This window comes from Chiloscyllium plagiosum, unplaced genomic scaffold (genome assembly GCF_037043375.1).
Source record: "Chiloscyllium plagiosum isolate Xiang-an unplaced genomic scaffold, Cpla_swu_hap1 HiC_scaffold_17, whole genome shotgun sequence".
NCBI classification, from domain to species: domain Eukaryota; kingdom Metazoa; phylum Chordata; class Chondrichthyes; order Orectolobiformes; family Hemiscylliidae; genus Chiloscyllium; species Chiloscyllium plagiosum.
The window spans coordinates 74,880,705-74,903,411 of record NW_028270155.1 but is presented as its reverse complement, the minus strand read 5'-3'; the positions used below and the strand labels follow the sequence as shown (position 1 = coordinate 74,903,411).

General features: G+C 45.3%; 1 protein-coding gene across 2 annotated transcripts in view; it reads left to right on the top strand.

Moving 5' to 3' along the window:
- Nucleotides 1–22,707, top strand: part of calb2a (calbindin 2a) — a 204,343-nt gene that overhangs the window by 148,352 nt on the left and 33,284 nt on the right. Inside the window, exons 3-5 of one of the 2 annotated variants that reach the window (XM_043707368.2) lie at nt 6,281–6,349; nt 7,143–7,223; nt 15,273–15,329. In XM_043707368.2, the coding sequence (XP_043563303.2) occupies nt 6,281–6,349; nt 7,143–7,223; nt 15,273–15,329 (207 nt within the window). Of the gene's footprint in view, nt 1–6,277; nt 6,350–7,142; nt 7,224–15,272; nt 15,330–22,707 lie in introns of both variants that reach the window. The other variant, XM_087996099.1, reaches the window with a different exon arrangement.

Sequence of the window (22,707 nt, the reverse complement as noted above, 5' to 3'; positions counted from 1 at the left end):
GTCATGTGACTTCTGACCTAATTGAAGAGAGGTCTGGGGAAAGCGTTCATGAACGATCTTCACCGTGTGAGGGGCCAAAGGCAGAATTGATTTGCAACCGTCAAAGGTTTAGGCCTTTGACAGGCGCAAGAGGATTGAACGCGAGAGAAAGCAGTGGGGGTCACTGGGCAGGCTCGGGAGACCCAGCTGTTTGTTCATTCACAGGTCAAATAAAGTCTCGCGGAGAGAAAAGTCAGGACAGGTGATTTGGTGCATGGGGCTGCAAGGAAGAAGGTGATCAAACAACACAGGAGGCCAAAATGGAGAAAAGCCGCCATTTTGAAGAATTAGTGGTGATGGGATGACTGCCCTGCCGTGGAGTACAGTGCCACAATTGTCCAAATAGAACTAAATTGGAATTTGATTTGATTGTCATGTTGTGTACTCATGTATAGGAATACATGATGAAGGGCTCCTGCCCGAAACGTCTATTTTCCTGCTCCTCAGATGCTGCCTGATCTGCTGTGCTTTTCCAGCACCCCACTCTAATCTTGACTCTAATCTCCAGCATCTGCATTCCTCACTTTCGCCTATGAGTTTGGTGAAAAGTGTACACAGTTGCTGTTCTCCGGCACCATCTTGGTTACAAAACTAGAATTTTTGTAAAAAATAGAAAAATGTTTTTTTAAAAAGCCAAAAGACAAGAAGACATCCAGATCTTATCTCTGTAAAGATGTTTGGAATCACCGATGCAGGCATTTGGCAGGAGTGTTCAGGCAGTATGCAAGTCTTGCAGCGAATATGTTAAAGAAGTTTTCATTGGAACTTTATTGAAGCAGGAGGGGACTGTATAAAACCCAAAGCTGATCCAAGAGGTAAAAGCACTCCAAGACCAGAAACAAAAACCTTTCTGGGGGAGAAACCCGACGATTCTGAGAATCAGTACTGGGTGTCAAGCTGGAAGTATACAAAGCACATAGGAAGTTTAAAGTTGCTAGTGGGGCCAGAGCTGAGTATCTGCTTAAAAGAAACCCATTAAATTGCAACCATCCTCCGTAAAATTGCAGTGATCTGAAATAGCGTCTTTGAAGTTAAAAGTCCAAGCTCAGGAAGACCAGAACACGGAATTTGTTTCTGTCATTCAGAAACAAGAATTCGTTTTATTCAGCAGGACCGCATGGTTAAGACTGAAATTAATCTCCAAGGTAGGTGACCAAGGAAGTCGATTTGGAAGGGAATTTCCAGAATTATTGGCGGGTTCAGGGTAGTAAGAACAGAGAGCTACATTCCCCAGAGGGATAGTGGGAAACCATCTGCTTGCCAAACGCTGGGCAAGTCTGAGATAAAGTTTGAGAAGAAATAGATTGCACGCTCAGCCAACTAGTAATTTCATTGGTTACTGTTACCAGTAATTTCATTGGTTATTATTACCAACGGGATAGTGTTCAGGCATGGTTACAGCTCCAAAACCTAATTGTTCAAGAAGAATTGGTGGAAATCAAATTCAGTTAAATACGGAGTATCAGATTTCCCCAATGGCTTCAGTGGGTGGAAGTTTAACAAGTTGTATGTTGAGGTGGTACAGGACGTTGGTGAGGCCTCTTCTACAGCACTGTGTATAGGAAGAGGGTTACCGGGATGTTGTCAGGAATGAAGGGCTCGAGTTCTAAGGAGAGGTTGGATACGTTGGGACTTTTCTCATTAGATTGTAGGAGGTTGAGAGGTGACCTTAGAGAAGTTTATAAAATAACGAAAGGTATAGATAAAGAGAATGGCAAGTGTCTTTTCCCTAGGCTGGGGGATTTCAAGACCAGAGAGCATATTTTTAAGGTGAGAGGTGATTTGAAAAAGACATGAGGGGCAACTTTTTTTACACAGATCACATGTGGAATGAACTTGCAGAGGAAGTGGTGGATGCGGGTACAGTTACAACATTTAAAATATATGTAGATAAGTAGGTGAATAACAAATGGTTGGAGGGATATGGGCCAAGTGCAGGCAGGTGGCACTGGTTTTGTTTGGGATTATGGTCGGCATGGGCTGGTTGGACTGAAGGGTCTGTTTCCGTGCTGTATGAACTCTCTGACTGCGATTGTATATGTCCAGCTAAGAGTCACCTTCTTTACCAAATAGGGTGAATTCTGGCAATGATCTCTGGAAGAATATTCCAGAAAGGTGGCGTCATTTGTTAAACTTCATTTTGGCTGCTACTGCTTGGGTAGGTTACCTTTTATGCCAGGCAGCATCTGAGGAGCAGGAGAATCGACGTTTCGGGCATAAGCCCTTCTTCAGGAAATCAAATTCTCCTGAAGAAGGGCTTATGCCTGAAACGTCGATTCTCCTGCTCCTCGGATGCTGCCTGGCCTGCTGTGTTTTTCCAGCACCACATTTTTCAACTCTAGTCTCCAGTATCTGCAGTCCTCACTTTCTCCTAGGTTACCTTTTAGAATAACATCTGCTCCGGAAGTCTTTCAAAAACACTGCCAACATTGGAAGGCATTGATGGAGTGATTAGTCTCATGGATGGCACAGTAAGAAATGAGTCATTTGAAGAACTTAACTGAAGTTAGAAAGTCATGATAGTGCTCCCGAATGAATTGAATTGAATTTATTGTCACATGTACTGAGGCATGGTGAAAAGCTTTGTCTTGCGAGGAATACAGGCAGATCACAGAGTTAAGCAGCATAGATAAGTAAATAATAGGTAATCAGCTGCAAAAACAAAAACACTGGGGTCGCACTGAATGAGGTGTATGAGCCAAGCATACAATTTTGTGGTCACAAAATCGTAGCTACCGGAATCACGGTAGACTCCAGAAAACCAAGCTGCAAGAAATTTTCCATCACCGAAGACTCATCACAGATCATTGAAGATTCCTTGGGATAGAGAGTCATGTGTGAAAACTTTCAGCAAATATAGCAGCTAACATGTCTGGCTGATCAAATGGCGCTGCAGTGTCAACCACACAAAATAAACTTCAGATAAAATCAAGCAACTCACGTCTGTTTGTCATTTAAGTAAGTGGTTTGGATGGGAATATGGGAGTAAGTTTGCGGATGGCACCAAAACTGGTGGGACAGTGGACACTGAAGAAGGTATCTAAGATTACAAAGAGATCTTGATCAATTGGGTCAATGGGCTGAGGAGTGGCAGATGGAGTTTCATTTGGATAAATGCAAGGTATTGCATTTTGATAAAACAAACAAGAGCAGGGTTGATACAATTAATCGTGGGTCGCTGTCGAACAGGGAGATCTAGGGGTACATGTACCTAGTTCTTTGAAATTTGTGTCATAGGTAGGTAGGGTGGTTAAGAGCTTTAATTGCTCAGACCTTTGAGGATAGGAGTTGTTGCATCATGTTGAGGTTGTACAGGACGTTGGTGAGGCCTCTTCTGGAGCACTGTGTGCAGTCTGGCCGCCCTGTTATAGGAAGGGTATTACTAAACTGGAGAGGGTTCAGAAAAGATTTACCAGGATGTTGCTGGGAATGGAGAATTTCAGTTATAAGGAGAGGCTGGACAGGCTGGGATTTGTTTCACTGGAGGAGTAGGGGGTTAAGGGCTGGCCTTGTAGAGGTGTATAAAATCACGAGGGGCATTAACGGGGTGAATAATGAAGGAGTTCATGTTTATAATGTGAATGGAGACAGATTTTAAAAAGGACATGAGGGGCAACTTCTTTTACACAGGAAGTGGTTATTGTGCGAAATGAGCTGCCAGAGGACTGCAAGTACAGTTGCAACGTTTCAAAGCTATTTGGAGAAGTACATGAATAGGACAGGTTTGGAGGGATCTGGGCCAAGCGTAGACAAGTGGGACTAGTTTAGTTTGTGCCCATGGATTGGTTGGACCGAAGGGTCTTTTTCCATGTTGTATGATTCTATGACTCCTGATTTCCTCAGAAATTGTCAGCACACTATGATCTTCACCAATTGTCCAAAGTAATTGCTTCAACAGGATTGGGGCAGTACCTGTTCGGGTGCAGGGAGATGGGAAGTGTAGGCCTACTCTGCTTCTGGATCACTTACTGGGAAGGAACAACAGTATGCCATTATTGAAAACAAAGGTTATAGTAATCACATGAGCATGAGAAAAAAATTACAAACGATACAATGGGCTCGCAGTTAAGATAGACAATAACCATAAATCCTTGGTCACTCTTCTGAATATAAAAGAAAAAGTCAAGATACTGTCCAGTATTCAATGGGATTGAATCTCGTAGGAAGTACCAAACAGCTAGAGATATAGTATCCAAGAAACCAGTAAGTGCAGGACTCAGAGCAGGCTTAGACTTCAAACAAGGGGTTAAACATCACAGGTCAGAAAACATTAACCTATTACTGAAAGGAAACTGCGAAGAAATTCCTCGAAAGACAAAGACGAGATGGAAAATGTTCCCAGTTAAAGGACCACAGGTCTGGCAGGATGTGCAAACTCCACACAGGCAGTTGCCCGAGGCTGGAATCGAGCCCAGATTTCTGGCACTGTGGAGCAGCAGTGCTAACCTTTGAGCCACCGTGCTGCCCTGTCTATGCCTCTTGTATGTTTATACATCTCAATTATGTCCCCTCTCAATCTCGTCTGCTTTGAGGAAAACAACCCCAGTGTGTCCAGTCTCTCTTGACAATTGAAATTCTCCAGCCCAGGCAACACCCTGGTACATCTCCTCTGCACCCTCTCCGGTGCAATTACGTCCAGAATTACAGAACGGCACACAACACTCTCACTTTGGTCCTAACCAACGGTTTATACAGTTCCAGCATCACCTCCCAGCTCTTAAGCCTTGGTGAATAAAGGCCAGGGGAGAGTGAGCACTGCAGATGCTGGGGAGTCAGAGTCAGAGAGTGTGGTGCTGGTCAGGCAGCATCCGAGGAGCAGCAGAGTCGACGTTTCGAGCATAAGCATCAGGAATGTGGTGGAGGAGGGGAAGGAGGCTGAGAGATAAATAGGAGGGTGGGAGGGGAAGGGAGCTTCCCCCACCCTGACCCACACCCTCCCATTTATCTCTCAGCCCCCTTAATAACAGCGAGTATGCCATTGGCCTTCTTAACCACATTCCACCTGACCTGATACCTTAATGGACTGGTGGGCATGCACACCAAGGTCCCTATAATGCACAGTGCCTCCCAGGGACCACCCATTCAACGTGTATTCATCCCTTACCTTGGCTTTCCGGCCCAAGTGCACTCATCCGGATTGAATTCCATTCACCACTTATCAACCCATCAATACCTCCCTCCTGTAATATAGGGCTATGCCCTCATTAGTTAACACCTCACCTCCCCCCAAAACAATTTTGTGTGGGTCTCTAAGTAATGGTCTCAACAAATTCCTCCGCGGCAGATGTTTGGCTAACTGACCTGCAGTTTCCTGTTTTCAGTCTCCCTCCTTTAGACTACAGCATGGAAAGAGACCCCACGTCCAACCCATCTATGCCGACCAGATATCCCACCCCAATCTAGTCCCACCTGCCAGCACCCGGCCCATATCCCTCCAAACCCTTCCTATTCATATACCCATCCACATGCTTTTTAAATGTTGCAATTGTACCAGCCTCCACCACATCCTCTGGCAGCTCATTCCATACACGCACCACCCTCTGCATGAAAAAGTTGCCCCTTAGGTCCCTTTTATATCCTTCCCCTCTCACCCTAAACCTATGCCCTCTAGTTCTGGACTCCCCCACCCCAGGGAAAAGACCTTGTCTATTTACCCTATCCATGCCCCTCATGATTTTATAAACCTCTATAAGGTCGCCCCTCAGCCTCTGACACTCCAGGGAAAACAGCCCCAGCCTGTTCAGCTTCTCCCTGTGCATTATATCAGCTAGTTTTGTGACCCACGGGGACCCTTCTAGAATCTGAGGGATTTTGAAAGACTATAGTCAATGTCTGAGTTATCTCTGCAGTCATTTATATTTGAGGGCATAAATTAAATTAGATTCCCTACAGTGTGGAAACAGGCCCTTCAGCCCAACAAGTCCACACCGACCCTCTGACGAGTAACCCAACCAGACCCATTTCCCTCTCATTAATGCACCTAACACCATGGGCAATTTAGCACAGCCTATTCACCTAACCTGCACATTTTTTGGACTGTGGGAGGAAACTGGAGCACCCGGAGGAAACCCACGCAGACAGAGGGAGAACGTGCAAACTCCACACAGTCAGTCAACCAAGGCTGCAATCAAACCGGGGATCTGGGGCTGTGAGACTGCAGTGCTAACCATTTGGGACAACATTTCCATTCACCACGACCATGAAATGTACTGAGTGTGTTTGTTCTGTTTTGCAAAAGCAGGAGATCCAGATGAAAGAATTCATGGAAAAATACGACAAGAATGCAGATGGAAGGATTGAGATTGCAGAGGTGAGTGTGTCCAGGTCACTGATTCGGCTGTGTTCTTAACATCCACCTCCGCTCTGCTCAAAGCGAGTGGCAATATGAGTGGAAAGATTTCTACCTTTTTGTTGCCGCGATGGTTCATTAAGAAGGCCCTAACCCTTTATTTTCAATCTGCACTGAGATGGATGGTCTAACTCTGTGGAATTGGCCTTTGGAGGGAATGATTAGTCAGCCGAGCTCAGCTGGAAGCTGTGAAATATTGTCGAGAGGTGGAATTGGGTATAACAGTGACTCCCCCCACAGTCAAAGAGCCCCTGCCTATGAGGCTTGAATCCCTAGTAAAAATTTTCAGGAGAAAATGGAGAGAAAAAAATTTTGAGTTTTTCAATATAAAAAAACAGCATCCTACAGGGGGCATTGTTGGGCCTTATAATTGAGCTCTACCTCACAGCAGTGACATAGGTTCATATCCAAGTTCCTGATGAAGGGTGTTTACCCGAAACGTCAATTTTCCTGCTCCTCGGATGCTGCCTGACCTGCTGTGCTTTTCCAGCACCACTCTAATCTTGACTTACATCCACGTTATCCCATTGGCGAAGCCACAACCAAGTTGGACTGAGTGATTCTCAGCCATGGGCACTTCAGCCATTCTTGGGCATGACGCGAGACCAGCCATAGTGTGACGTTGGTAGCCACGGTCACTGGGAGACCGGGGCACTGGTTCCTATGTCTGCGGTGGGAGAGGGAGGTTGGGCGGCTGGGGGAGGTCTGTGGGAAGGAGAGACCAGAGGGAAGTAACAACACTATTCTCTTGCAGCTGGCCCAGATACTCCCAACAGAAGAGAACTTCCTCTTATGTTTCCGACAGTGCGTGCGGTCCAGCGCAGAGTTTATGGAGGTATGAGAAATATGGCGAGGGGTGGGTGGAGGGGTGATATGAGGCTGGAGGGTGAACTACGCTGTGTTTCAGTTTTACCACGTTAGACGTAGAAAACATTCCCTTCTGTTCTGGGTCACTTTTCAAATGGGATGGGGAATGGGGTTGCATCATGACCTTCCAGCTGTCTCGGAACTGCACTGGAGCCCGGACGAACATGGTCCCCAAATCTAACAGTGATATTGAGTGTTAGCTAGTGATACTGGGGCATTGTATGCTGAGCTGGGGAGTAGGTCCAGAGAGCAGACCTCTCCCCACTGCAGCATTGATTGGCGTTCATTGTTGAAATCCAACCCTGTTTTGTAATTCATCTTGACCTCAATCTTTCTCCCCGTGTCTGCATGGGTTTCCTTCAGATGCTCTGGTTTCCTCCCTCAGTCCAAAGGTGTGCAGGTTATGGTGGATTGACCATGCTAAATTGCCCCGTAGTGTCCAGGGATGTGTAGGTTAAGTAAATTAGCTGTGGGAAATGCAGGATTATTGGGTGGGGGTGGGTGGGATGCACTTTGGAGGGTCAGTGTGAGCTCGATGGGCTGAATGGCCTGCTTCCACACCAAGGGACTCTGTGAGGTGATTTTGAAAGTAGGTATGTCATCTAGAATTGCCACATGCTCGAACCCGTTGTCCCCTCACAGTCACACAGCAAGTTGACACATATCTGTGCCCCTTCATTGGGTCACAATCTTTAACATAAGAACTAGGAGCAGGAAGAGGCCATCCAGGCTTGGTCCGCCACTCAATAAGCTCAGGGCTAATCTTTTATGGTACTCAGTTCCACTCACCTGCCTGCTCACCAGAACCCTTGAACCCTTTACTGTTCCTATCCCTGCCTTAAAAACTTCCATCGAGGTAGCGTCAACTGCTTCACTGCTGCTGAACAGGCCTCTGGGTTAACCCACACCACGTGGTTCAAAATGATGACCTCACCTTCAACACCAGTCTTTTCATAATGCACATTTCCTGAGAATGGAAAAGCTGAATCGTCCCGCTCCATTTGGGGTTTGTTTTCAAAAAGCTAGATTCTGTGGAAGAAGACGTCCCGGACAGGTTGTGCATGTGCCTGCGAATGATCAAGAAACTTCTATCAACATGAACGGGCTCCCTTTTTGAGGTGGGGCTTGTTTACTGGCGGGTCTAGCTGACCCATGGCGCAGTCAGAAACAGAAGACCACAGTGATTACCTCGAGAAACGACCAAGACCATTCTTCAGAGAAGGGGAGAGGAGTCGATAGTTTCTATGTACGCTGCTTCTTGTATTTCTTGGGGAAGGAGAGAATCTGGAAGGAAGGTGGCTGGAACCCCAAGATGACAAACCCCAACAAGTGAGCAATGAAGAGTTCTTACTGGAGCTAGGGTGGTAAAAAATACCTTCTCATATTCCATGCTAAGGTATTCTGAGCAGAAGGCATTTATATACAATTCAGTACAGCACAGGAACAGGCCTTTCGGCCCACCAGACCTGTGCCAATTCTAATCCCACATACAATTTCTATTATCTGTTCGCCTCCCGTTCACGTGTCTATCAAGATATGCCTTAAACATTGCTAATGTGCCCACATCCACCATCTCCACTGGCAGTGCGTCCATCGATCCGTCACCCTCTGAGTGAAAGATTTTCCCCACACCTCTCCCCCTCTCACCTTCAACCAGTGTCCTCCTATAGTTGACCTTCCCATCCTGGGGAAAAAGCCTCTGACTGTCCACCCTATCAATGCCTCTCATAATTTTGTAAGCCTCTATCAGGTCGTGCCTCAGCCTCCATCTTTCCAGTGAAAACAATCCGAGTTTATCCAACCTTTCTCATGACGACCCGAACTGCCCGCTACATTCCAAATACGACCTAACTTCAGATTTGTACAGCTGTAATATGACTTGCCAAGGAGGGGTGTGCAATGTCTAACCACAAAAGCTGATGGTGGATACACGTCAACATTCTCAACAGCTTCCCACCTCTGCCATGGTGGCTCAGTGGTTAGCACTGCTACCTCCCAGCGCTAGGGACCCAGGTTCAATCTCAGCTCATGGATGACTGTCTGTGTGGAGTTTGCACATTCCCTAGTGTTTTTCGTAGAATCCCTACGATGTGGAAACAGGCCATTTGACCCAACAAGACCTCACCAACACTCCAAACAGCATCCCACCCACACCCATTTCCCTATTCTATTACTCTACGTTTATCCCTGACTAACCTAACCTACACATTCCTGAACACTATGGGCAACTTAGCATGGCCAGTCCACCCTACCCTGCACATCTTTGGATTGTGGGAGGAAACCGGAGCACCTGGAGGTTAGCACTGCAGCCTCACAGCACCAGGGACCTGGGTTCAATTCCAGCCTCGGGCAACTGTCTGTGTGGAGTTTGCACATTCTCCCTGTGTCTGTGTGGGTTTACTCCCACAGTCCAAAGATGTGCATGTTAGGTGAATTGGCCATGCTAAATTGCCCATAGTGTTCAGGGATGTATAGGTTAGGTGCATTAGTCAGGGGTAAATGTAGAGTAATAGGGTAGGGGAAGTGAGTCACTCTTCAGGGGGTTGGTGTGGACTTGTTGGGCCTAATGGTCTGTTTCCATACTGTGGAGATTTTATCGCAAAGGGAAGTTAATCTCACACCGCAGTGAGGTTAATAAGGAGTTGATTGAACTGCCAGACCGGTACCCCTTGCGGTCTCAAACCATTGCCTGGACAACGTGCCTCATGATACTCTCAAGACAGTCTCTTGACTCCCCAGTTTCCTTGGCCTGAAAAGATTTCCCTCACACAGAAAGGTTACTGGGTCTTCCAGGGAGGTTACTTTATGGAGAAGCAGGAAAAGGAGCAAGGAGAAGAACAGCGACCAGAAGCTAAGGGAGGGGAAAGGGTAGTAGAAAATGCAGAGAGAAACAAGAACATGCAATGGACCAGACCAGACCCTCTTAAAATACATGAAGAGTGTTTAGACCCTAACCTTTCCTTAAGGGTAAGTATAAGATGCTGTGTTCCTGATGCAATTCGATTGGTCAGCCTACCAGATTTGAAGCAAAGCACATTGTTTTCATACACTCTGGTTAAAATACAACAAAGGAAAGAATTGGCTTAGCTATCACTCGACTGGAAAAATTTAACACAATAATAGATTAGTTAGCTGCCAAACTAACTAACTTTTCCAACACATAAACATCCCATAAACATACCCTTGGCAAATTCCGAACACAGATTGTCTCGTGTGCGGCTCCATTAGCCCAGGTGGAAATAGCATCAAGAGAACTCTGAGAGAGCGTAGCAGAGAGAGAGATGTACTACAGCAACAGACCCAGCAACAACTGCTACCATTGAGAAACTAAAAACCCTGATTCTGTAACAGCTTAACTCCACCCATTCAGGCTGCTTCTATTGTTCAACCTTCTAAAAAAAAACCCAAGCCCTCACAAGGTGTTTACATTACAAGTCTTCAGTTCACATCTCTCTACCTCTGTCTTAAAACGTTGCTTTTTTTCAAAAAAGGACAAAATGTCCCTCTTTAAGTCATAGCATCAATCACAAATGGGATTGGGAAAGGGAGCGAGCAAGTATACGCAGCACGACAGAAAGAGCCATTAAAAAGGAAGACCCAAGAGATGACAAAGGAAGAGATGGAGCAGAAAAATGAAGGGGAGAAAGAAAGAAGAATGAAGAGGAAGTGCTGAAAAGAAAGATAGATAAGAGAGATGACTTCTCTTCCCTTTTTATTGGTTAAGTTCAAGAAAAAGGGAAAAATTGGGAGAGGAAGTGGATAAAAGGAAAGAAAAGGTGAGAAACCAGAAAAAAAACGAAGGCAAAGACTGAGAGAGACAGAATCATGAAGGGAGATGAAGAGTCATGCAGAGATTGTGAGGGAACTAAAATTAAAGGACAGCCAGAAGAAAGTAAATAAAATCCGAATTCTACTCTGAGCTGCTGGTGGAGGAAGATCCACAGAAAATGTTGGTGGGAGAGATGAATAACAAAAGATTAATTTTCCCATATGACCGCTCCTGGTACCTTGAATTTGCCACCTCCACCAGGGCTGGGCAAGGATTGTTTGAGGTAGTTTGCCAATCCTGCTTTGTCTTTAGTGGTAGACAATGGGTGGGCAATATATTGCATCCATGAGCACTCACACGTAGAGTGGCATGGTGGGCTCAGTGATCAGTACTGCTGACTTACAGTACCAGGGACCTGGGTTCGATTCCACTCTCGAGCGACTGCCCGGTGTTCGGTGCTTCGGCTATGCTACATTGCCGATAGTATCCAGGGATGTGCAGGTTAGGTGGGTTAGCCATGGGTTGCAGGATTACAGGGATAGGGTCTGGGTGGGATGCTGTTTGGAGGGTTGGTGTGGACTTGATGGGCCAAATGGCCTGCTTCCATACTCCCTGGGATTCTACTATACAGATTTGACATGGAGGCAGAAGCCTCGTTCCAAAAGCCTGGGGAAAGTGAACCTGATTTCAGCATTATATAAAACGGAATGCCCTAGTGAATGTGATTTTTGAATGTTTTCATAGACATACCCGTGTGGTGATGTAGCGGTTTCAATCAAATAGAAGGAAGACATGACAGGGTAATCAACAGCAAGTGTGTCACTAGCACCCAACATTCCCATCATTCCTAGTAACAGGCAATGAGAAAGCCCTGGGTCCTGCTGGTCAATAATGAGGCAGATGTAGCTCTTCCTGGCATTGCCCTGTGGCATTCAGCTGGTACAAACAGTGGCAGCAATGCTGACATGACACGGGGCAGCTGTCTGGTGAAGGGCCTAGCAGGGGATCTGGGCTGTCTACTGTCTGCCTGAGCACTCTCACCCCAGAATCCCAGGCTGGGGAATGGGGTTGAGGACTCACTGCAGAGACCTGAACACAGTCTATACGAACACCTCAGTGCTGCACTGTCAGAGAAGCTGTCTGTTCAATGAAATGTTAAGCCAAAACCCAGTCTGCCCCCTCATGAGGGAGTAGGGGATCTCATTGACATTATTCATCTGAGATTCTTCTGGAGTTCTGAGCAACCAGCACCAAAAAACAGATGATCCGATCACTAATTCCATTTCTTTCTGGGATCATGCTGTCTTTAAATTGGCTGTCACATTTCCCACATCATAACAGAAACAACCACTTCCAAAGTAGTTCATCAGTTGTAAAGTGCTCTGGGAGATCCTAAGGTTGGGAAGGATGTTAACAGTGTGAGACTGTTCTTTTCTCCACAGTGACTGTATTATTTACCTCAGACTTTGCTCCATTCCCTGAATGTTTGGTGCTATTTCCCAACCCATTCCCCAGTTACTCGGGGAGTGGGGGGAGCTGATTTTGGAGCTTTTCCCAAAAGGCTAAAGAACTTCAATACTTTAAGTACATTTAAGTCTTCATTGTGCAAGCATATGGATGTACATGGAATAGTGTAGGTTAGATGGGCTTCGGATTGGTATGACAGATCGGCGCAACATCGAGGGCCGAAGGGCCTCTACTGTGCTGTAATGTTCTATGTTCTAATACTCAGTTATTGGGTGGCTCAGTGGCTAGCACTGCTGTCTCACAGCGCCAAGGACATAGGTTCAGTCCCAGGCTTGGCTGGCTGTCTGTGTGGTGTTTGTATGTTCTCCCCGTGTCTGTGTGGGTTGCCTCTGGGTGCTCCAGTTTCCTCCCACAGTCCAAAGATATTCAGGTTAGGTGGATTGGTCACGCTAAATTGCCTGTCGTGTCTAGGTTAAATGGGGGATTAACCATGGTAAAACATGGGGTTATAGGGCTGTGTCTGGGTGGGATACTCTTCGGAGGTGAAAATGCTGTTCAGGAATATAGGCATTAGGAGGACGTCCTTCACCTATATAATGCTCAGTCTCCTCGGCTGGATAGCAGAGGTAGAACGTTTGAATTTACATCCTGATGCCGATGTACAGAATGGAAGGTTTTTTTAGGATAGATCTAAAATGGCCTCACTTTTCAATCACAGAGAGCACTGGCGGCCTCTAGGGGAAGGGGCAGTGATCTTCCAGCACGATGAGGTGCAAGTCTTTTTAAAAAGTATTAAGATATTGTCTCTTCAAATACCGACCAGATGCTCCATTGAGCGAATGAGGCATTTCTAACCATCTGCTTGGTCCATTGATTCTCAGGCCTGTTCTTCTTAATGTCAGAATTGACACTTAAAATGGCTTCCTTTGTCCTCACAAGCTTGTCAATGTACCCTCAGTGTTACACATGAGACTCAAATTTCCACACTGAACCAATGCAGACAGAAGCCTGCATCCACAGTCCTATATTTTGTGTTCATACTAAGATCAGATGGTCCTACTACAATTTGGAACCACGTTTCTCTTTAAGGGTCAAATCAATGTCTAGCCCAGCCAGAATTAGATTAGATTAGATTCCCTCCAGTGTGGAAGCAGGCCCTTGGCCAAACCAGTCCACACCAACCCTCTGAAGAGTAACCCGCTCAGACCCATTTCCCTCTGACCAAATACTACAGGCAATTTAACACGGCCAATTCACCTGACCTGCACATCTTTGGACTGTGAGAGGAAACCGGAGCACCCGGAGGAAACCCACGCAGACACGGGGAGAACGTGCAAACTCCACACAGACAGTTGCCTGAGGTTAGAATCGAACCTGGGTCTCTGGTGCTGTGAGGCAGCAGTGCTAACCACTGAGCCACCGTGCCACCCCCTGGCGAGAGCCCGGGACACTGCCTTAATCTTGCAATGAGCAGAAAGCCTGTTCTGTTGTCCCCAATCTAGCAAATCATGCTGAGAGTCACGAGTACATCTTCGCTCGTTTACCCATCTCCAGTCGAAGTTTTGCTTCTGCTCTCCTTTTCCTAGCTACTTGCCCCTGTTTTTCGGGTACAGTAACAGCGGCCATATTGTCAGATTACAACAGCTTGGCTAATGATTGTGGAGATATTACCTCCAATCACAATTTGAAAGTTTGTGCATTTAAATTCAGTTAATGAAATAAGTACAGAATAAAAGCTGATTAAGAACTCGCTGCCCAATGTTTTCACAATGTCACTTAGGGAAGGAAATCTTCCATACTTACCTGGTCTGGCCTACAAACCCACAGTTTGATTAACTCTTAACTGTCCTCTGAATTGTGCCCAGCAAAACCTTGTCTCAGTTGCTAAATTTTTTAAATAAATCTGGCTTGCCCAGACTTATGCCTTGGATGTGAGATTGCTAGTTGCTCCTCACTAACACTGGGGACTCGTGGAGAGTGTTATGAAGATGTGGGTGTACTGTACCTTTAAGAGAGTTAAAAACTAGCAGAACTGCCTGACAGCACCAAGTGTTCTCAATGAGGTAACAATGTAACCTTTTTGTTCAATAGCTAGGGTAGCTGGTTGCCTGGAAACAACAAAATAGATTCAAATGAGGCCAATCAGTTTAAATTATACCCCAAAAAATATCAAACTCTAATCAAGTTTGAATTGAATGTATTGACAATCTTAAAAACCAATGACATGTGCTGATGCTTTGAGGGGAGAAGACTGAGAAAAATTGAACAGTTGGGAAGAGAACTGCCAAGCTACCAGCATCTGCAGACTGCCCGGAGAATAGCTCTCTTAATGATACCTTTACCAATCAGTGACCTGTGAAACAGAAATCCCGAAGAAGAAGAAAAGAAGACCAAGGAAGGTATAAGAGAAGAAGGAAGGTATAACATCTGACTGGTTTTGCCGGACTAGTATTGTTGAAGGGGAAGTAAAAGATGGGTTAGAGGAAGGAGTTGTAAATAGTTGTTAGTTAATTATTCTCTGATATACTTTAAGAAATAAAGTTGTTAATTTGTTCTTTAAATAGTTCTTGGCCTCTCGGATTTTCACAGATCACTGCATGGGATGAATCTTTTCTGCGTTGCTGGTTTAAATTAAGCAGGAGGGGGTCAGAACAAGAGAAAGCCCTCAACATCCGAATGATGCGCCAGTTTGTTTTTGCTGAAATAGTCCATGATTCTGTGGTTAAATATTCTACCAGCACATTAATCCTATTATCCTAAAGTGTCATTTTTTTTTTCCAGACCTGGAGGAAATATGATGCAGACTGTAGTGGATACATTGAAGCTAATGAGCTTAAGGTATCTGCAATTTTATATCTGTGCTTTTAAAATGTACAATTGCAGTAAATGTCCAATCACTGAACATATCTTAACTCATAATCAGCTTAAAATAGAAGTTTAAAAGATATTTCTTATTCAGAAGTTCAAAGTCTTAGTCAGTCAGCAGAAAGAGTATTTGTTAGCGACGAGATCGTGACTTGTTTCTCTCTTACACCTTTTCATGTCCCAGGGACATCTCGCAATGTTCCAGATTCAAAGTCATAGGTTCTCACTTTCAACATCCTGGTGGCAGTTGGGAGCACATTAATCATTGTCTCATTTTCTAATCAAATTGTCATTCCATCGATTTGAGCATGTTTGATTATAACATGAAATCGTTTTTCTCGTTGGAGGTTCTACCTATAGATGATTATTTTTTCTGCCACTGTGCACAATTAAAGAATATTGGACAAGCAACTCACTGTGACTTCAAAAAGCTGCACGAATGTATAAGTTCAATTTAACGAATCCATCTGTGCTCTGGACTGTTAACAGGAGCAACTGTCAACTGTCAAATGATCATTAAAAACCCAACTGTAACATCGATGTCTGTCTAACCTGCCATCCCTACCCAGAGTCAGCCAACTGTGACTCTCAGTTATAGCCGAGCAAGCTCGAAGTTCTGCAGCACAGCACTGCCCACACACATTCGCAAAAGAAAAGTATTCAGTTTATTTTCGAAAACAGAGTATCACACCTTGTGAAACTGATGAATATGGGAAGTCAAGGACCCCTTGTGACAGCCTAACCAGGTGAGGAAAGTGGCAACATTGAAGAAGCAATAAGCTATTGGTATCCAATTGTGAGCTGATCTGATTGCTTGTAAATCTGTGGAGAGCTTGGTGAGGTGGCCTCTGATTGGATAGCTTGGTGAGGTGGTCTCTGATTGGATATCTTGGTGAAGTGGTCTGATTGGATAGCTTGGTGAGGTGGTCTCTGATTGGATAGCTTTGTGAGGTGGTTTCTGATTAGATAGCTTAGTGAAGTGGTCTCTGATTGGATAGCTTGGCGAGCAGGCCTCTGATTGGATAGCCTGGCGAGGATGGCCTCTGATTGGATAGCTTGGCGAGGTTGTCTCACTCTCTCTCGTGCACACACACACACAGTGTACACCTCTGGTTGCCCAGCTATAGGAAGAATGTTATTAAAGAGGAAAGGGTGCAGCAAAGATGGATGGAAGATGTTACTGCCACCAGAGGGTTTGAGCTATAGGGAGAGACTGAATAGGCTGGCACTGTTTTCCCATAAGCGTCAAAGGCTGAGGGATGAGGTTTTTAAAATCATCTGGGGCATGGATAAGGTTAATAGCCAACATAGCTTCCTAGACGTGGGGGAGTCCAGAACTAGAGGGTATTGGTTTAGGGTGAGAGGGGAAAGATTTAAAAGGGATCTAAGGGACAACCTTTTCACACAGACGGTATTGCATGTATGGAATGAGCTGCCAGAGGAAGTGGTGGAGGCTGGTACAATTACAGCATTTAAAAGACATGCAGACAGGTACATGGATAAGAAAGGCTTCGAGGGATATGAGCCAGATACAAACAAATGTGAATAGTTCAGCTTAAGCATGGTCAGCATGGACTAGTTGGACCGAAAGGCCTGTTTCTGTGCTGTGTGAGTCTAAATCTGACAATGAGGAATTCATGCCAACTGGCATAGGTTCAGAAACAGACAGGCAGCAACATTTACTGCCCGCCGAGGATGAAGTGGTGAACTGTGAACTGTGACACTAGTTGAAAGCGTCAAACTGTTGGACGTGATGATAATCCAAGGTTTAAAAGGCAAGTTGATGCTCATCCATAAAACTACTCATTTAAACATCACAGGAGATCAGAATAGACAGGTGATGCTCTCACTTTGGTGAGATTAAGTCATTCTGACCACTTTATGAAAGAAACCACAACAAGAATTGAAGAAAGAAAATCAGAGGAAAAAAACTGCATTTATATGGCACCTTTCACACCTCACAAAGTCCCAAAACATTTCAGAGAATGCAATGCTTTTGTAGCATTGTCAATGTCCTAACCTAGGAAACACGGCTTAGAAAGGGTGGACGCTAGGAAATTGTTTCCATCAGGCAGGAAGACTAGGACCTGTGGGCACAGCCTTAGAATTAGAGGGGGTCAATTTAAAATGGAAATGAGGAGACGTTTCTTCAGCCAGAGAGTGATGGGCATGTGGAATTCATTGCCATGGAGCGCAGTGGAGGCCGGGACGTTAGATGTCTTCAAGGCACAGATTGATACATTCTTAATCTCGCAAGGAATTAAGGGATACGGGGAGAGTGCGGGTATGTGGTGTTGAAATGCCCATGACTGAATGGCGGAGTGAACTCGATTGGCTGAATGGCCTTACTTCCACTCTATTTCTTCTGGTCTTATGGTCTTAAACACAACAGCCAATTTACTGACAGCAGCTCCCACAAACAACAATGAGATACTGAGCAGATCAGCTGTTGTAGCCATGTTGGTTTGGGGACATGTTAGTTGGATTAAGTGCAATAGCTCAGTTGCTGTCCTACTAAATAGTGCTACATGACTTTTTACATGTGCGAGAAGGCAAATTCAGCCTCAGTTTAACTTCTAACAGACCAGCAAAGAGAAATGAAACACAGAGATCAATCGTACTGTTTCAGAATCCAAGGGTGCTGTGGAAGAGCTGGGGAATTAATTGACTGAACACTCTGAACAAGGCCATCACAATGTGTACCAGCAATGTCATTTTGAATGAGGAACAGGACAGCATCAAATTAGAAAGCCCCTTCAAGATCGCTTTGAAGTAAATGAGCGACTTATCCTGCATGTTCTGACTGTTATTTTAATCCGTTGGAAATTGATGTCGGTTGCAAGTCGGTTTTAAACACTGTAGTATTCTGACATTACATCAGATGATCAGCCACTGGTTAACTGAAGAATCAGTGTCAATACAGTCATCTCACCAGCTTGTCAAAAAAAAAGTCTCCAGAGAGAAAATGTGCCAAATATTCAGAGAACATCTCAGAGCGATCCTTCCTTTTATTGTAGGAGATAGGTAGTCCTGGATTAACATCAATTTGATTAATGTGGTTTCACCATAACACGGTTTTTACTTTATTCCAATCACACCAACCTGATCCATGAAAGCATGGTTCTATTTAAACACTTAATACCATAAAGTTAACTTTTAACGTTATTTCTTTATTTTTCTACTTACACTAAGAACAGTAATGATTTTCTTTTAACTTTGTTTCTCTATGTTACCCCTTGTATCGGAGATTGTACCGAGGTCCCTTTGTACCTAAAATGGTGCTGTGTGTGGCGACCTTGTACACTTTTCGCTGTCCTCCTGTACTTGAGTACGCATGACGATAAAGCTTAAATCAAACCAAAGCTGACACTCCCAGCAGCACGGAGAGTGAATATGTGCCAAACCTCAGTGTTCCTGGACATATTCCTGTTTGTTCAGCGGTTGCCTGCTGAATGTTAAGGCTGGATAGGTTTTTGAAAACTGTCCCCAGAGACACTCATCACTCTCCCCCACCCCCCAGCCCCTCCAATCCTCGACCTTCAGATTCCAGAGCCACAGCTGACTGGGCTGAAGATCCACAATCTTCCACCTCCAGTTAAACAAACTTGTGTCTGAGGCAGGAAACATTTAAATGTTTCCTTTTCGCATATTTTCATGTCCATTCTATACTGATGTTGCGTACCTGTTTGATGGTCGAGAGGAAGGGGACCTGAACATTTCTGCAGCAGGATACATCTCGAATGATGTGGTTAGGCCTAATGTCGTGATTTTCAGAAACAAGCCTCTCATGTTAACCAAGGACTGCCTCCTACATTGAATGAGAATGAGCTTTAAAACTATCGCAGAAAGCCCTTTACTCCTATCCAGCTTCTAAAACAGGTCAACACAGAGAACTGCGGATGCTGGAAATCTGAAGCAAAAACAGAGAGTGCTGGAGAAAGGCAGCAGGTCCAGCAGCATCTGAAGAGAGAAAGCAGTGTGAATGTTTTGACACCAATGTCAGAACTGAAGATAGCTGGGAACGGGTGGTGTTTATCCTAATGATGGGGAGGGGCCGGGGGAGGGAACAGGGTAATTAGAGAGAGAGAGAGCGGAAAGGAATGGACAAACCAAGAGATAGCTGATGATAAGCTGAGAAAGAGCTAATTGCTCAGTAGGGTACTAACAAGAAGTGTGGATAGTTCAAAGAGTTTTTGCCCGAAATGTCGATTTTCCTGCTTCTCAGATGCTGCCTGACCTGCTGTGCTTTTCCAGCGCTACTCTAATCTAGACTCTGATTTCTAGCATCTGCAGTCCTCGTTTTTGCATAGTTCAAAGTGTGTTGGCTGTGCAGAGAGCAACCCATACAATACAGGCCCGAGGAGTGGGGGAGGGGGATGGATAACCAACTTGGAAGAAGGTGATCACATTCTGAAATTATCGAACTCAATGTCAAGTACTGTAAGGTACCAAGGTAGAAGATGAGGTGTTCTTCCTCCAGACGGCACTGTGGCTCACTGGAGTACTGCAGCAGGCCTGAGATAGAAATGTTGGTGTGGGAACATGGTGCTGTGTTGAAGTGGCAGGTGAGTGGACTACCGGGGGCATTTTTAAGGACTGAGCATGGGTGTTTGGCAGAGTGGTTGCCCAGTCTGCGTTTTGTCTCCCTGTTGTAGAGGAGACTAAGTTGTGAACAGCAGATACACTGGACTAGATTGAGTGAAGTGCAGGTAAAGTGCTGCTTCACCTGGATACTGGGCCCTTGGATACTGAGGAGGGAGGAGGTAAACAGACAGGTGTTACACTTTCTGTGATTGCAGGGGTGCCGTGGAGCTGTTGGGAGTGGATGAGGGTGCCCCAGAGAGAATGGTCCCAACGGAAGGCCGACAAGGGAGGGGAGGGGGAGGGGAATATGTGTCTGCTGCTGGCATCCTGCTGGTAATGGCGGCTAATGATCCTTTAAATATGGGGTGGAAAGTGAGGGGAGGGGGGGGCCCTATTGTGGAAGGGGAGAGAAGGCGTAAGGGCAGTAGTGCATGAAATGGGTCAGACATGTCTGAGGGCCCTGTCAAACATGGTGGCGGGGAATCTTCAGTTGAGGAAAATGGTGGACATTTCTGAGGCCCCTCACTCCACCCTGTGGAAGGTGGCATCGTCAGAGCAGATGTGATGGATATGGAGGGACTGGGAGAATAAGATGAGTCCGTACAGGCAGCAGGACATGAGGTTATATAGTAGGGACACCTGGGTGTTGGTCATCGGACTTGAAATGTTACTGGATTTCTCTGTACAGACCCTGCCAGACCTGCTGTGTTTCTCCAGCATTTTCTGTTCTTGTTTCTAAAACGACGGATAGTGTTGCCTTATCCTTTCGAGGTTGAAAGTTTGGATGTTGAGGGAGCCTTGGTGAGTCACTGTGTCTTGTCTGTGTTGAAGCTGGTGGTTAAGGGGCCAGTCAAGTGGGCTGCTTTACGCTGGATAGGGTCAGGCTCTCTTATAGATTTGTTAATGGGGGTGGGTAGACCACCATTTATTATCCTAATTGCTCTGAGGTCAGTTGAAAGAGTCATACAGCATAGTCAAACCAGTCCATGCCGACCTGAATCCAAACTAAACAGAGCAGTCCCATCTGCCTACTCTTGACCTATATCTCTCCAAACAATTTCTTATTCACCAACTTATCTAATTATCTTTTAAATATTGTAACTGTACCCGCATCCACCATGTTCTCTGAAAGTTTATTCCACACATGAACCATTCACTGTGTTAAAAATAATTGTCTCCGTATTTTTTTTAATCTTTCTCCTCTCACCCTAAAAATATGGCCCCTAGTCTTGAAATCCCCTGCCCCAGCTAAAAGATACCTGCCATTCACTTATCTCTACTCCTCAAGATTTTATAACCTTCTATAAGGTAACCCCCCAACCCCCTAGGCTCCAATGAAAAAAGTCCCAGCCTGTCTAGCCTCTCCGTAAAACTCCAACCCTTCTTTCCTGGCAACATCCTGGTAAATGTGGAGTTTGCACATTTTCCCCATGTCTGCGTGGGTTTCCTCCCACAGCCCAAAGATGTGCAGGTCAGGTGAATTGGCCATGCTAAATTGCCCGTAGTGTTCGGTGAAGGGGTAAATGTAGGGGAATGGATCTGGGTGGGTTGCTCTTCGGAGGGTCGGTGTGGACTGGTTGGGCCAAAGGGCCTGTTTCCACACCATAGAGAATCTAATCTAAATTTCTTCTGAATGCTCGCCAGCTGAATGATATCGAGAATTGAGTTGTGGGTCTGGAACAATATGAAGACCAGATAAGGATGGCAAATTTCCTTCCCAAAAAAAAGATGACAATCAATAATGATTATAGAGTCACCGTTCACTTGCTTTCTGACATTAGATTTTTATTAAATTCAAATTTCAGCATCTGCCAAGGCAGAATTACAACCCAGGTTCCCAGAACCTGGTGGCTCGTTGGTTAGCACTACTGCCTCACAGCACCAAGGACCCAGGTTCAATTCCAGCCTCGGGCGCCTGTCAGTGTGGAGTTTGCATGTTCTCCCCGTGTGTGGGAGGGCTTCCTCTAGGTGCTCCGGTTTCCCCCCACTATCCAAAGATGTGCAGGTTCGGGTGAATTGGCCACGCTAAATTGCCCATAGCGTTAGGTGTTAGGAGGGGAATGGGTCTGGGTGGGTTACTCTTCGGAGGGTCGGTGTGGACTTGTTGTGCCGAAGGGCCTGTTTACACACTGTAGAGAATCTAATCTAGTCTAATCTGTAAGCCTAAAGTTCAGGATTATTAAGCCACTAAACCACTGCCTCCTCTAATTGCAACAAGCAAATGGAGATTATTCCATCGCGCTCCTGACTCTTGCCTCAGACCGGTGGGTAGGTTTTGGGAAGTTAAGAAGCGAGTTACCTCACACAGCATTCCCCGTGTCTTTTAAGTCACAGTTTTATATCATTGATTCAGCTGACCTTCTGGTCTGTCTTGAATCCCAAGGATGTCGACCGTGGGAGAGTTCAACAGTAATCATACTGGGAGATTGGTGGACACTGTCTTGTTGAACTTGATCATCACCTTGGTACATTTATGGCCCACATGTTATTTGCCACTTATCAACCCAATGCTGACCAGGTTTCGACATCGTGCAATGTAAAGGCAGTCATCCAAGACGCCACAGTTTCAACCAGGAATCAATCTGTGGTGAATACTCAGAACACAGGCATAAATTTGTCCATTGTGTTAGCTTCAACACTACAATTCTCTGTAATAGCGGCCTATAACAAGGATTTTATACTCAGTATCTATGACAGATAAACTGTTGAGATAGGAGGAGAGATGTTAAATTGACGTGCAGTTTTATTGCTTCCAAGAATCAATGAA